At 32.5% G+C, this 16,578-nt stretch overlaps 1 protein-coding gene across 3 annotated transcripts in view; it reads right to left on the reverse strand.

Annotated features, from left to right (window-relative positions):
- Positions 1 to 9,803: 9,803 nt before the first annotated feature.
- The window catches only part of FAM83B (family with sequence similarity 83 member B), a 105,217-nt gene continuing 98,442 nt past the window's right edge, over positions 9,804 to 16,578 (reverse strand). For all 3 annotated transcript variants that reach the window (XM_003769167.3, XM_031964708.1, XM_031964709.1), the window contains one exon: positions 9,804 to 14,553. In XM_003769167.3, coding sequence (XP_003769215.1) covers positions 12,288 to 14,553 — 2,266 coding nt within the window. In that variant the 3' untranslated portion in view covers positions 9,804 to 12,287. The remainder of the gene's footprint in view (positions 14,554 to 16,578) is intronic.

Here is a 16,578-nt window from a genome sequence, read left to right on the forward strand (position 1 = left end):
TTAACTTATACTCTCACATATTTAACATGTATTGATCAACCTGCTATCTGGGGGAGGGGGTGGTGGGACAGAGGGGAAAAGTTGGAACAAAAGGTTTTGCAATTGTTAATGCTGAACAATTACCCATGCAAATATTTTGTAAATAAAAGATTTTTATTTTTTAAAAATAAAAATTATATTATATATCAAGAATAAAGGACAAATGACAAGCCCCTGTCCATATAGGGTATCATATCCTTACCTAAAGATGTTCTTAAAAGCATTTTTTTTCTTTTGTACCTCTGAACCTTCTTAAGATATTTTGGGGTTTTCTGTCTAGCTTTCTTTCTTAAGCAGCCTGCCTTAAAACAAAACCAATCTGTTTCACATTTGCCACCAATGGGTCCTAGACCAAGACTCATTTGGTCATTGTTTGGATCTGGATTGACTCAGATAAATTGTAAACAGTAATCATTTCTCTTTGGCCAGAAACCCTGAGGGTCTTCCCCTCCCAGAGTCATTTGTTTATTTAGATTTATTTTTGGACTAGGTGAAATAGGAGATTTTTAAACTAAATTGCTACTCAGCTTTAATCACTGAATGGGTGCAACATGTTGAAGACCTTAGCTTAAATAGTCCAAGGTCTCCCATTTCAGCTGTGGTCATCTATAGTTGTCTTGATCTAAATCTTGCCATTGAATCCACAGGGCTCTGGAGGGGAAAGTGTGGTGCCTGACTTTGGACAGCCCTCCCACACTTAAATCTGATTCACTAGCATGTCATGGCATCACCTTCCTGAAGTCATGGAAAACAATAGCAACAAGTTTTCTTGACAGTTTCTTTATAATAAGAAAAGGCTTACTGGGCAGGAATGGGATATGAAGTATATCAAGAAATGATTGGAATGTTTAAAAAGACATCTAGAAAACTTTGAAAGAAACAGAGAAGGTAAGTACAAGGACAATAACAAAAAGTCCTATTGTCCATCCCCCTGCCCTTAGGAACAAGGGTAATATTTAATCTATCCTAGATAGAGGAGAACCATTTCTAAAGACTTCAAGATAATGTTTCTACTAGTCAATGACCCACATTTAGCACCATACACCAAGACAAGGTCAAAATGGGTTCATGATCTAGTTATAAGTAGGCATGTATGTATATGTAGGTATAGATATATATGTGTGTGTGTGTGTATAAAGATAATGTTTCTAGACAGTCAAGAAATATTTATGAAGTATAAATTATGGCCAGGAACTCTATTATGTAGTAGGGACTAAGGTGTAAGAAAAAATAAAAAGTAGGAGAGAACCATGTTACAAAAGGACTTGAATGACAAAAAAAGTATTTCAGTATTTTATTCAAGAGTAGAGGAAGTTTATTGATTAGTGGAGGAAATGCTCAGAATCGTGCTTCAGAAAAATTAATTTTGGTGACTGAATGAATGATGACTTGGAGTAGGGAGAGACTTGATGCAGACAAATCTACAGTAGGCTATTGCAATAGTTAACCTAGGAGTGAAGTGAAAAGGACTTGAATTGGTATGGTGGCAGTGTCAGAGGAGTAAAATAGGCATATTAGAGAAATTTTGTTGAGGTGAGATCCAAAAGCCTTAGCAATAGATTGGGTGTGATAGATAAGAGATAGTGGGTTATTGAGGATGATACAGGTTTCATATTTTTTCTCCTGATCCACTTAAACCCTTAACTTTTGATTTCAAAACTTCTCATTTTGTACTTTAAATCTATTTCTTCTTGTTGTCTTTTTAACTAAGAGAACTGTTTGTATCTTTAATATAATATAGTACTCTTCCACATAACAATATTAAATCTTCCTTTCCTCAACTTTCTGCTTTCCATACTAAATAATATAACACTTATGTTATTTTCTGCGACTTAGGTATATCCTTGTGATTTTACCTTTATCTTATTTACAAGATTTCTACATGTCTCTTATGAAATTTGATTCTTATAGAAACTGGCTCTCTGGTCCTCCATTTACTTCCCCCAACACCTCCTTATAGTCAGAAAACAGCTAGTTCCTAATACCCACCTGCCTTTACCTCAATTTTCAACCAGAACTACATAGAGGCAATATAGTAAGACTTGGATTTCTAGCTTCACCTGCTCAGTACTGATCTAACACTGGAGACTGGGGAGAGGTTGTTCAGTAATTTATTTTCTTATTTTGTTTCTTATGAGCAAAATGCCTATCTTTTAGCAATTTTTAAATTGCATGATTTCAGTTTTCTTGTGTAATATCTGAAACTATGAACATTCCATTTATGATGAAAATCTTGCTTAATTTCTCCATTTTTCCTAGGAGTTGTAAAACTGATTCTCAATCTCAATCTATATGACTGAATGCAAGAAGCCCTCAAGTATTTAGCCCCACTGTCAAGGCATACAATTTGTGGCACACTGTCAGAACTTTCTGAAGTCTACTTAGTTTGATTTCCTCAGTGTAAGGAAGAAAACTTCAATATTTATATATCTCAGTCATACTTGAGACTTCTTTTTTTTTTCTCTCACCAAATTCTTGTTTCTTTTTTTTTTTTTTTTTTCTTCCTTGAATGTCATTAATGTGTATTCCTTAATCACTTTCTACTTTCCCAGGTCATTTTCAATCTTATCTTCCAAAGTGTTAACTATTCTTCTTATCATGATATTATGTACAAATAATGAATATACTTTCTTCTTCATTATTCAGTTTGATGATCAGCATCAAATAATATTCAGTCTAAAGCAAAACAATATGATCTTTTGCTTATTCTCTTCCAACTTAACTATAGTTCACAATTTTAGAGCAATTGTCTACCTAGCTGTGGACTGACAAATTACCTATTAAAAAGCTGTAATTATTAAATATCTACTATGTACTTGAAGTAAAATGATACATATGTAGTAGTGTATAGTTATTGAAAAGATAATTTTGTGAAGCAAAATAATGTACTCTAGAATTAAAAAGTTCATGTAAGTCAATGTTTTAACATCATTGATTTAGAGAGGGAAAAGAAATAAAAAGGAGGCTGCTTCATCAATGTCCCTAATTTACAGAAGAGGGAACCAAGGCCTTCAAAGTGACTAAGTGACAGAGATGTCATTGAAACCCAAGACTGCTTAAAACCCTAGTCATCATGCTTTTTACTATCTTATATTTCTTTTCTACAAAATATTATTTTATTCTATAAATAGAAAGCAGGAAATAGGCATAATCTATTCTCTAGATGTGTTAGAATAGTCAATCCTCTATATCCTATTTATTTTTAATGACAAATATACAAATGTACACACAAAGACACACACACACACACACACACATATATGCAGGGACCATTATTTCATTCATATAATGAACTCCTGGTAGGCAAATTTTCTCTGTCACTAGAGAGTGTAACCTGTTTACAAATAATGGTCTTAGAAAATTGGCTAGGGTAGTGTTCTTCATAGGATGGTTCATGTGTTTTTAAAGGACTATGCTATAATCTTTAGCAGGTTAATTGCTGCTAACAATAATTGCTGGAAACTATATCTTTCTTAATGCTGACACTATGACATTGCTGACTCAGATGAATTTTCCAATCAACTAAAATCCCCTGATCTATTATTATCATTAAAATTATATATGGAAATAAATTCAGTATAAAGCTAGATCTTCTATAACTACCATTATACCACTACTACAAGAACAACAAACACTACTACTACTGTTATTATTGCCATCACCACTACCACTATTACCACTACAACCACCACTACCACCACCACTATTACTTCTACTACTATCACTACTGTTACTACTACTACTACTACTACTACTACTTACTATTACTACTACTACTACTACTACTACTACTACTACTACTACTACTACTATCATTAACACTACTACTGTGACTTCTCTGATTACTGCTGTTGTTACTTGTTATTGTGTTATTCTTTAGAAGATGCTAGGAACAAAAATCTTTCCCCTTCCCTTTTCCTGACTATAGAAAGTCACTATGGTGACAAGAAGGATCAAAACAGAAGAAAACAAAATCAAAATTGCTACAGCCCAAGACTCAAAAAAATATTAATTTGTCTCAGGTCATGGAAGAGCTCAAAAAGAATTTTGAGAATCACGTAAGAGATATTGAGGAAAAATTGGGAAGAGAAATGAAAGTGATGCAGGAAAATCATGAAAAAAAATGTTAACAACTCACTGAAGAAAATAATCCTTTAAAAATTAGAATTGAGCAAGTGGAAGCTAAGAACTTCTTTAGACATCAAAAACCATATCAAAAGAATGAAAAATAGAAGAAAATGTGAAATATCTCGTACAAAAAAAAATTTAAAAAAAGAGAAAACTTTAAAAATTGTTGGACTACCTTAATGCTATGATAAAAAATAGAGCCTCAGTATCATCTTTTAAGAAATCGTGAAGGAAAATTGTCTTAATATTCTAAAATCAGAGGGTATAATAGAAATGGGAAGAATCTACCAATCATTCACTGGAAGAGATCCCAAAATGAAAACTCCTAGAACTCTTGGTTCAAAGAGTAAATATTGCAATCAGAAAGAAACAATTCAAATATTATGAAGCACCAGATATAATATTACAAGATCTAGTACTTTCTACATAAAAGAAACAGAGAACTTGTAACATGATAAAGGATCTAACACTGCAATCAGAATCACCTCTCTAGCAAAGACTTTCAAGCATTCTTGATGAAAAGGTAAGAGCTATATAGAAATTGTGACTTTCAAAAACAAAACTCGAGAGAAGCATAAAAAGGAAAACAGGAAAGAGAAATCACAAAGAGTTAACAAGATTAAGCTGTTTAGATTCTTACTTTTAAAAAATGATACTTGTGCTTTCAAAAAATTGTTTCTTATTACTAGAGCAATTAGAAGGAATACACATAGATGGAGGGGACTGGCATGAGGTGAATGAGATGGCAAATAAAATTAATGTGTGACAGAGAGGAATGCATTGAGAGAATGGGAAAGGAGGAATAGAATGTAATAAATTATCTCATATAAAAGAGCTATTAAAGAGCTTTTACAATGAAGGGTAAGTGAATTTTATTCTCATTGGAATTGGCTCATACACCTTCAATTGGGCACAGAAATTTATCTTACCTCCAGAAAAGAAGGCAGGGAAGGGGATAATAATCAAAAGTCCATACTTTGTGAAATTTATAGATTTTTTGTAAAACAATCTCCTAATTTCACTGAGTATATGAATGGAGTTTTTGCTTTCATTTTTTTAATCTATCCTCTGATTTTTAGGATTTCTATTTTGGTGTTTATTTGGGGATTATAATTTTTTTCTAGTTTTTATTTTACTGAATAGTTCAATTTTTTATTGATAGAATTTAGAGACACAAAAATTTCTCCAATATTGATTTAGTTGCAATTAACAAATTATGTAATATTATTTCGTATTTGCCCTTATTGTTAATGAAAATATTGTTTCTCTGATTTATTTTTTGACCCATTAAATTCCTTAGAATTAGATTACTTAGGTTCCAATAAGTTTTTAGTCTATTATCCAAAGTTGTTGGAATCCTTACAAAGTGTTTACTCATTAGAATCAAAAGAGACAATAAATATCTAATTTAGCATGGTATTTAGCAAATCCTCTAGCTCACTAATGTATTTAAGTACTCATTGGAGTTCACAAGTATGGGAGATTCACAAAGTTAACTTTTTAATTTTGTGAATTCACACCTCCCTTAATCCCTCCTTCAGAGGAGGAGTCAACCTTTTACATTCAGCATAAATAGAGCTTCAGTGAGCCAGTCAGAGTCAGTTCAGAATAAGCCCACTCTGGAAGGCCCAACCAGATTCATTCATCCCATCTCACACCACCGTGGTGGCTGGTCTCCTCTGAGACCAAGGCTGGTCTGAAAGGCTCTCCAGAAAACTGCCCAGCCCGAGGCAAGGAGACAAGAGATTCATTCTATTTTCCACCTTTGTGCTGGCTGGAGGCTGAAGGACAAACCTTTGGATTTGGAGACATTCAGAGGGAGCTCTTGGAACCAAGCAGAGAGATAGGCCACCAAGAAAACTAATTGGGCTATTTTGGAGGAAGCAATAAAAGATCTGAACTTTTAACACCTGGCTGCATTTGGAGTGATTATTACTTTTAACTGAAACTAAGGCTGCCTCCAGAAAACCTCCCCAAGAAATCTGCTCAGAGAGAACCATTATATTTTAAAGAAGAGAAAACCACACAAAGACACATTCATTACAAATGAATTTTTTTTTTTGCATTTGTCTTAAAGAGATGTTATTTAATATTGCTGCATGTTTAGTGATTTATATGCCTTAATATCTGATCAATTTTTTGAAGGTTCCATGTACAGCTAAAAAACACGAATGATCCCTTCTTTCACCATTCATCATTTGCCAGAGGTCTATAATATTTAACTTTTTAAAAATATATATATTATTTCTTGATTACTTTATGATTATATTCATCTCATTTTGAGATGAATGAATTAGGGTCCTCCACTAAATATAGTTTTACTCACTAATTCTTCCTGCAATTTTTTTTCTTAGAAAGTTAGATGCTATGCTATGCCATTATTTATCCAGACACTGATAATTCATTGTCTATTGTGTCTTTCAATAAAATGTAGTTTTTATGTTTATATTTATTTTAAAGTAGATATGCTATTGCTTTTTCTTTGACTGACATCATGTTTCTCTATTTGCCATTTTCCTAATCCTCAACTTCAACTAAATCCTAATAGGGAAACTTAAGTAGCACAATAAAGTAGAGTTCTGGGTCTGGAATCAGGAAGATGTGTTCAACTCTATCCTCAAACTTACTTGCTGTCTTTCCCTGGAAAGTCACTTAATTCATGATTTTAATTTTCTTAAATCATTATGATTTCTAATACAGTTTTTATCTTTTAATTTTTTTCACTGTTGTGTTTGTCAATTCCCCATTCAGCTCTATTCAGTAGATCAGTTTTGCTTTTATCTAATCCTTAATATTCCCCTTTCCCCACCCCCACAGGATTATACTGTTTCACTAGATATGTCATCCTTGGTTCTAATTTCATTACTTTTTGGAAAATCATATTGTTGATTCTTCCCACTTATTTTTAGTGGTAGCTGCTAAATTCTGTGTTATCCACCTGTTGTTCCATGATTACTGAATTTCTTTATTGTGGCTGCGCTTCGCACTTTTTTCTTGATCTGAGGGGCTCTGGATATTGGCTGTAATGTTACAGAGAGTTTTCATTTGGAGGATTCTTTCAGGAGGTGGAGAATGGATTAATTCAGTTCTACTTTGACCAGTGGTTCTTTCTAAGGTTCTAAGGTGTGGGTAGTTTTAAAATTACAATTGCTTGAAATATGATACCTGAATTTTTGTTGTTTGCTCATTTTTCCTGCCTTCTTGTTGACAGAGTTTATATTAGAAAAATTTTGCTGACCTCTGGTGGAGAGGAATGGCTTTACCTTCTATTACGTTCTCTTTCAGAGGCTGATCTGAGGGCCTGTAGGTTTTTGTTGCTTTTAATGTGATAAGAGGAGGAGGTCTGATCATTGCCCTCTTCATCTAAACTCCTTAACCAGTAGAAACCCCTATTTCCTTGCAACAACTGTACCTTTTTGCCATATAACTGTGAATTGGAACTGTTAGAGGCAATAGAGCTGCCTTCTTGCACCCACTAGTAAACAGGGTCCCTAAGATCTCTGACTAGGTCTAAGTAGCCTTACTATTCCTGGGAGCTGATGCCTATCCTCTAACTACTAGGTGGAATGTTCTTGGTCAGCCCATACCCAAGTTTCAGACCTTTCTTTCTGCCTTCCTAAGATGCCCTGAGAAGGGTAAAATAACTTGTTGTGACTTTTTCTTAATTTTCTACCTCAGAATTCTATTTGATATTTTCTGTGATCATTTTGTAAGAGATTTGGCAATTGGAACTTGCACTTTACCATCTTGACTCTTTTCTCTGTAAAGTCTTTTAAAGTACTGATGTCAAATTCAAACAGAAAGGGACCTCTATGGCTGCATATTGCCTTAAAAACAGAAATTATAATTACATAGTTTTAGTGGACTTTTTTTTTTTTTGGTTAAACATCTCCCAATTCCATTGGAGTGTGATTTGGACTTCCCTCCTTAGGCCACCAGTTTGATATTTCTGTTTTAAAATACCTTGTAATTCCTTTCAGGATTCACAATATTTTTTTTTTTTTCTTCCAGACTACTTTAGTTGAATTTTTGTATATCCTCAAATACTGGAATTCAAAATAAATATAAATGACTTTTAACATTTTTGTTTTGTTTCATTATTAACACTGAAATACAGTTCTATTAATTGTCATACTATTCATCAGAATGATTACATTAACTGAGAATCGTGGTAGTGTAGTTAAAGGAATGTTAGTTTTAGTCTCAAGAGACCTAGCTTCAAATCTTGATTCTACTGCTATTACTAATTATGTATACATAGGTCACATAACTTTTAGTATGTTATTTTTTTATCTATAAAGTAAAGGGACTAATTACAATCTTAAAGATTTACTCTATTTTATCCCATTTTATGTTTGTGTCTAAGTCAAAATGCTAAAAATATTTTAAATGTCTGAACTTCCCTTGATTGCATACTTGGTTACAACTTTCTAAAAAGCACGCATTTCTTTAGAGGGTTTTAATAGCTACAATACTTGCCCTATTCCTCCAAACAAGTAATTGGTGTTAATGCTATATTATAATGTTATTGTTGTGTAGCTCATTATTTATGTATAGCATTTCAACTAGATCAAAACAATGATAAACTTTTACAGTAAAACTAGGCAAGGCCAAAAGTTGAATTGGTTATTAGTCCAAAATTGACTTTTAAAGAAAAAAATTATCATTACTTTGCATTTCCTAGAATATATTGAATTTAATTCAACTACTGTACCATAGTATATATTGAAATGTTTAAAGAAATATAAATGTTACTTGAAGAGGAAGGCTTGGGGCTAAGTTCTTTATCTTTTTAATACAAATCCTATTTCTATTAAAGGAAGCATTTCAATCATAGTAGATATATTTGTGATTAAATGAGTCTAAATCATATGACATCTAACTTCATAAGAATGATTTAAAGACTGGGCAATAGAAAATCAAGTATAGAAAAGATTATAAAGAGAACTTTAAAAAAATTTACAATGAATGTATAGCTATATACATATTTTTAAATAAAATCTTTAATATTCAATTGATGTGATCCAAGGGTAAATTTGGAAGAATGTTTTGCTAACATTACATGACTATTATATACAAAAACTGAGTCTTTGCTTATACTACTTCATCTTTTAGACTTAGACAATCAATTGTTTTTAATATTTATAAATATTTTGAGTATTCAACATGTACAAAACAAAGATTTTATTTAAATGGAAGCATTGTAACAAAACAGATAATCATTTTGTTTTTGCACACCACAGAATATTTTTCTTTGTTCATCAAAAACAATAATTCTATTTTATTTAAATGTATATGTTCTCAGGAGAGTAAAATATATGGAAATATAACTAAAATATTTTGAGGTATAATTGAACATTTGAGTAGCCCTTGTTCAATACAGTAATAGTTGAGTATAACAACTCTATTCAGTATAACAAAACATCCATTTTTTAATTGAAACGCCTAAGAAAACCACTTCATTGACAAGACAATGTGTTCCTTGAAATCCAACCTTAAATCATAGACCCACCTTCAATTAATACAACTCAAAAACTAAGTTAACTGGTTTTGACCTAAACAGTTTTGTATACTTGGGATTTTAAAGCATTTTGAAATAATTTGCTAAATTTCAGATTCTACATTACCTTTCCTAGTTATTCTGGGATATAACTTATTAGTTACTAAACAATTTTTTGTTCTTTTTTTTTTGTTTCAGTTCTCAATTAGATACCAAAAATTTTAAAAAGTCAAGTATTCAAGAAAACCTGAAAACAAACATACAAAGTAAACTGCATATAAACTGCAGATATGGAATGGTCACATCAAATGGAGCACATCAATTTCAATTAACAGTTTAGACCAGAGCTTTTTAAATTTTTTTTTGGTGTTTTTTAAAAATTATAATAGTTTTATGTTTGTATATGTATATTTTTCATCCTTTTTCTCATTATGTGTGTATTTGTATTTCAAGTTTCTCGTTTCCATTTTTCTGACTCTTTTACAAACAAATCATATCTGGGATATTCTCCTCTGTTCTAACACTGCCATCCCTGACTTCCTTTAAGTTCAAACTAAAATCCCATCTTTTACTGAAAGCCTTTCTTAATTCTCTTAATTCTATTAGTGCCTTACCTCTATTATTTCCTACTTTATAGCTTGCTTTGCATGTTGTCTTCTCTATTAGAGAATTACATATTATTATATGTAAGCTTCTTGAGGAAGGGGACTATTTTTCACCTCTTTTTGTATCCTCACTGCTTAGCAGGGTGTCTGGAACAGAGAAACTTAATACATTTTGATTGACTGATTGATAAGAGAAAACAAGGTTCCTAGATTTTTGTCCTTGTTTCGAACTAAAATTGAACCTATGTAAGCATTCATGGGACATTAATAGGTGGATACAACCTTAATTTTTATAAATATTATGATATTAATTACTTTAAAAATGTACTGATATATAATGACAGGCAGACCAATAGTTATAGAAAAACAAAACAAAACAACTCATTTGTTTAATCTTCAACCAAGGCCTTTAATTTGCCTAATTTTAGTTATGCAGAACCATGGAATAAAGTCTTTAAGATGGGAATAATAATATAATTCTTTGAGCAAAATATTTCCCATATCAACTTATAATCAAAGATCTTGAGCAGGAAGGGAGCAGACACCATCTAGTCCATCCTGTTCATTTTATAAAAGAAGAAACTAAAGCCCAAAGGAATTAAAGATTTGCTCAAGTTTTCAGATAGCAGGTGACAAAATCAGGATTTAAATACAAGGATCTTTGGCTCTAAATCCAGTCCTCTTGCCAGCACATTGTGCTTAATACTTCATTTGGAAAATACTAATAAAATGCAAGGGAGAAAAAATATTTTGCACTCCTCAAATTAGATTTGTTTGTTGCTACAGTGAATTCTTTACAACTAAATGGAGCAAATCCAATTTTTAAATGGCCCATATTTTTAAGTAGTCTTACAAAGAAGGTGACAGCAGGTATTATTAACTATAATTTATAGAGAAAAAAATTAGGACATGGGGAGGATAAATAGACCTTGCCAAAATCACATAATCAATGGTAGAGACAGGTAAGGAATGCCCTACTTCTCCTTATTTCTCACCTAGTGTTCTTTCTCATATACTGTAATTTTACTATATTTTAACTCAGCTTGAGAAGCAGCAAAAATACTACAAGAAAATTGTTTAGAATTATCATTTTTCTCCTAATAATGTGATGCTATCTTTTATTTTTAAGAAGCTTTGGTATTGCCAGATTAGATAAGGATAGGAAAAGTGCAATTTGTCCAAGTTCTAATTTTGGTTTTAGAGGTTAAAGGTGAAAAAAAGACTTTAGTAGGCTATAACCTGGAGAAGAATGAAGGAGGGATGAATCAAGATTAGTTGCTTTCATCCAAAAACAGAAATAAGTTCTCAAAAATGTTCATAGTATTGTTGAGATGTGGTACTTGTACTGCATGAGGTTAATACTGTTCTGATACCTCTGGCAAAATAAAATATCAAGTGAGGAGGGTATACAAGTGACACTATCCTTTGACTGCCAAACCAATTAGCTATATATGCTTCACAGTAAAATGAGCAGTATGCTAAGAAAATGCTCTAACTTATTCTGTAGAAGGCCTTAAAGCTTATTAAAAAGACATTGTGATAATATTATGTTTTCTTTTCTTTTGTTCTTCTGCTTTTGAAGCAACATAAATGCCAAAAAGATAAATTTCAATGAGCCACTAACACCATTGCTTTGTTTTTTTTTTAAAGGAAAGACTTTAGAAAATTATAATAGTGGATTAAAAGTATTCACTATCTTCCTATTTATTTCTCTTGCAAAATATTATTTTTAAAAAATCTTCAATCTAAAGAAAAATAATCATTTAAAACACATTAATTTTAAAATTGTTTTCAAAACTTTTTTGGACAAATTACACCTTCAGTGTGAAAGGATGAATTTATTGCATAAAAGTAGCCTTTACTATACAATAATATACATGTAAACATGCACATTAACTACAAAATTTTCCCCAAAGAAACCCATTTGCATTTTACAGAATCTTCCCAGTTTTATCTGTTCAAGTATTCGTGTTCATGGAAACTTTAAAATTTTGCAAAGACTGTTGAAATTAAAGCTATTTGTTTTTGTGTATGAAATTTCCAAATTTTTGCATAAATCCTCGAAATTTATTTTCATTTGTCTGATAAGGGTGATAGACAGCAGAATTGTAGTTGAACATGGGACTGCTCCTACCATAGCTATTGCTAGTGCCGAGGGTCTTTACCTCAGTATGGTGTATTCTGGGGCTTGGCATATGGCTTGTGGGTTGAACAGAGCTTTCTAGCTTACAAAATGGCTCAAAGCGACTATATACACGTCTGTCTGTTGAATGAGATCTTAGCAACTCACTAGGCTTTGGCCTTGGAGAAGGAGTTGCTCTTTCAGTAATTATCGTTGGCTTAACTTCTTTTAGATCTTGGTACTGAATCTGCTCAGTGTTGAATCTGGGAGCAGAAGCATCTCCTTCCGTTTCTAAGAATTCTTTTTCAACTGGATGTGCAGAAGGGATGATTTTGTTTTCATCTGAGCACACTGGAGATGATCTAACAGCAATATTCTCCTTGCTCTTGTGGACACTTCCTTGTGAATTGGCTGAAGGAGAACGTTTTCTTCTTGGAGATGAATCTAATTTTGGCTCTGATTTTTTTGTTTTTTGATTTTCTTCTGCCTCTGAAACCAATGTGTCAGAACTACTACACATTCTATAAAAAGCAGGAGCTTTATTTTTTGATAGAGTTTCTTTCTTTTCTGGTGTGAGACTGAGTAGTGACCTCAGCTTTTGGGAACCTTTTTTCAAAAAATTTGGGGAACCTTTCACTTCTTTCTTGGAGGATATATCTTTTGGAGGCTCCTCTTTATTTACTTCCAAAAGAGCAGCAATAGAAATAGATTTGGTGGTAGTAGTGTTTGAAGATTCCCTTTTGGGCTCTTCATCTTCACCCTCTGGGTTTTGGGTCACATTGTGCATACTTTTAGAGCTCTTCAATAAATCCTCTTTGGGTTTCTCTGGCTGCTTGATTCTATTCCTAGTCAGTGTGCTATAGACATAATTCTTACCCTCAGCATGATCCAGATTGGCCTTGGAGTTTTCAAAGAATGGAAAACTTCGTCTTTTTAGCAGGTTCTCATTTTGCTCAGTTTTTAGAGTTTCCATCTGTTTGTTCACACCTAATGTTGCATACAAATAGTTATTTGATTCAGGAGCACCATGTGTGTTTTGATTTACAATAGGTTCACGGTGGTTTTCTAGGACCTGCAAGCTGTGCCTTTTTGATTCATTGGATTGAGGTGTCTGGAGATCTGTGGTTAATTCTGATAAAGGTTGGTCTGAAGGCTGTTGAACATTTGATATTTCTTTAGATGATTCACTTCCCTGAGAACCAATTATTGTTGAGTTTGAGGATCCTGTTGTACAACTATTTACTTCTTGCTGTTCTGGTAAGGTTGGTTTAAATACAATTGATGAACGAAGCCGAGAATGAGTATAAAGGGCATTGGCTTTAACATGTTCATGTCCCTCATAACCTTCAAATCGGTCACCAGGAGCTGAGCCATTTGAATCAGGCATCCCTTCTGAGTTGTCATTTAAATAGCTCTCAATTCGCCAATTTCGTAGGAAGGATTTTGTAGTGTTTTCAAGGGTGGGCATCCTTTGTTGCAAAAAGCGAATATGATTATCAGTCCCATTAAAAGATCGTCGTACATTTGAATTTCTTTCTGGAAGATTTGTGATTTTCCTCTGTGCCAGACGATCTGCAAAACTCTGTGCAGGCATATGGTGAGGGTTCATATAGCCACCTCGTGTTGATGATGCAACACTAAGGCTATCTGAAGGCATTTTCCAATTATTTGATGGATTGTGGGCTCGATTCATAGCCCTGTTGAGCAGCAGATAAGGAGTTGTTTCTGGCTTTTCTCCAGCATAACTATGTCTCTTCCAATTCTCATTTAACTGACTTGGTTGATACTGGCGGATTTTATTTGGACCATTAAAATTTGGTAAAAAGTGTGGTTTGTATCCATGATTCCGTATGCTATGCCTGTCATGTTCATTAACTGCATATATGCCTCTATTTTTAAAATAACTAGGATTATCTTGCCTAGCAAAAAGATTCCTTTGGCTGGAAAAGGAAGCTAAAGAAGACACTGAGCGCTGATATGTACCATTTTCCCAGAAAGGCTTGCCATTTTTTGCCTTCACTGCTTCGTCCTGTGCAAATGGACTAGGAATACAGGATCTGGCATACAGAGTCCTAAATTCTTCATCAAATGATTCAACCAGCTGTCCCGTGATAATCTGTACCATGCTGAGATGTGCTTTTTCAAATGACCACATGTAGCTGAAAATATTTTTCAAAAGAAAAAAAAAGTTAGAAATTTTATATTTGATATACTTGTGCATTTTGACTACTGTTAGCAATTCACTATGAACTATATTTAATGACTGAATTATAATTGAAAATAAACTATATGTATGTCAAAGTTAATAATAATATAATTAGCATAGCACACTTTCCAGTATTTCTATGAAACAGCAACAAAGCACTTGATATATAGGACATTTATAATCTTCTATTAAATGTTACAAAAACATAAGTATGGGATAATTATTTTTGATTATTTAGGGATTATATTAAAACAGAATATTATATGAAGGTTCAGAGTGTGACTTGCATTTCTGCTTACCAAGTTTTTCCCTCCCTGAGGCTGGCATGAAATATTACAGACATATCTATCTATCGATCTATCTACCTACCTACCAATCTATATGTAGATAGACAAAATCTAAACCTTTCTTTTGCTGTGCCCATATCAATAAGTATGTATATATGTATATCTGTGTCACATTCACATATTCACAAAAATATACATAGATAAAATATCTATGTCTATATTTTTGTTTATATCTAGCTAAGCAAAAAGTGAGATATTTTTGAAAACAATACCTTGTCCATGATGTTAGAAAGCCTAGACATGATAATATTCTTTGAATGCAAGGTTCATAAAGTTTCAACACTTTGCCAAAATCTTATAATTGTGACTTAATAAGTATAATTTATTATGGTGGATGCTTTAAAAAGCAGCAAGAGATCTTGGGACAAAAGCCATAAACAAAATTTAAAGACAAAAATGCAAATATTTAATGTACAAATAACTACAGATTACAAAATGACTTCTAGTTGCATAAATCACACTGTGGAAAAAGTATTTACAACTTAAAATTTAAATGACAACACTTATAAGGTACTCAAGGAAGGCAGAATGTATAACAACTGTTATGTTTACCCTAGATCAGAAATGAGGCTAGATTATTTATTAAAAGGAATCATTTCAAAGCTTCCTTTTTTTATGGAGTTACTTCTTCAAACACTATGGAAGCTTTTAAATTACTTTTCTAAAAAAGCTAGTAAATACCCATCCACATCTAGAGAAAGAATTACGGAGTGGATCAAAACATATTTTCACCCTTTTGTGGTTTGTTTGCTTGCTTTTTCTTTTCTCATGTTTCTTTTCCCTTTTGATCTGATTTCACTGCCTAGAATGATTAATATGAAAATATATTTAGAAGAACTGCAGACGTTTAATTTATATCAGATTGCTTGCTTTGTCTGTCCCTTGACAGAGAAAAATTTAAAATGGAAGGTTTTGCAAAGGTGAGTACTTAAAACTATTTTTGCATATATTTGTTTTTTAAGCTAGTATGACATAATATATGGAATCAATGAATTTTAAAATAAAAGTATTGATTATCTACTCTATACTAAGTACTACTCTGAGTATTGTGTGGGTAAATTAAAAAAAAAATGTGAGAGAGATCTAGTCTCTTTTGGTTTACAATCCAGATCATTTTACTACTATATAATGATTAAAGAGATTACAAATATATTTTAATCTTAATTTTGAAATGTCATACTTGTGTGACTGTGGACAGAAATAAACAAACAAATGAATAAATAAATAAAATCCTCCATGGGCCTCAGTTTTCTTATCTGAAAATTGAAGTGCTAAATTAGATGATGTCTAAGATTTCTCCCTGCTGTAAATCCAGGGTGTTAGGAAATAATAGAGAAAGTCTTGGATTCAAAGATGATGAGCTCAAATTTGCAGTTTATTCATTCATTCATTAAGCAAAGTAATAATAAATAGGCACTAGGGGAAGCTAGTTAAATAGGATATTGTTCATATTCTTCAGGCTCTTATATGGAACAGAAGACACATGTAAATAGGTATGATTGAAGAAAGGAAGAAGGTTTCAGATAACATATGAAACAATGATATAGGAAACATCAATAGCTTTCTCCTGGCCGGGGTTGGGGTTGGGGTTGGGCAGGTTTTCTGGAGGAATATAGCTTGAGTGAAAAATA

This window comes from Sarcophilus harrisii, chromosome 4, assembly GCF_902635505.1.
Source record: "Sarcophilus harrisii chromosome 4, mSarHar1.11, whole genome shotgun sequence".
Classification (NCBI taxonomy): Eukaryota; Metazoa; Chordata; class Mammalia; order Dasyuromorphia; family Dasyuridae; genus Sarcophilus; species Sarcophilus harrisii.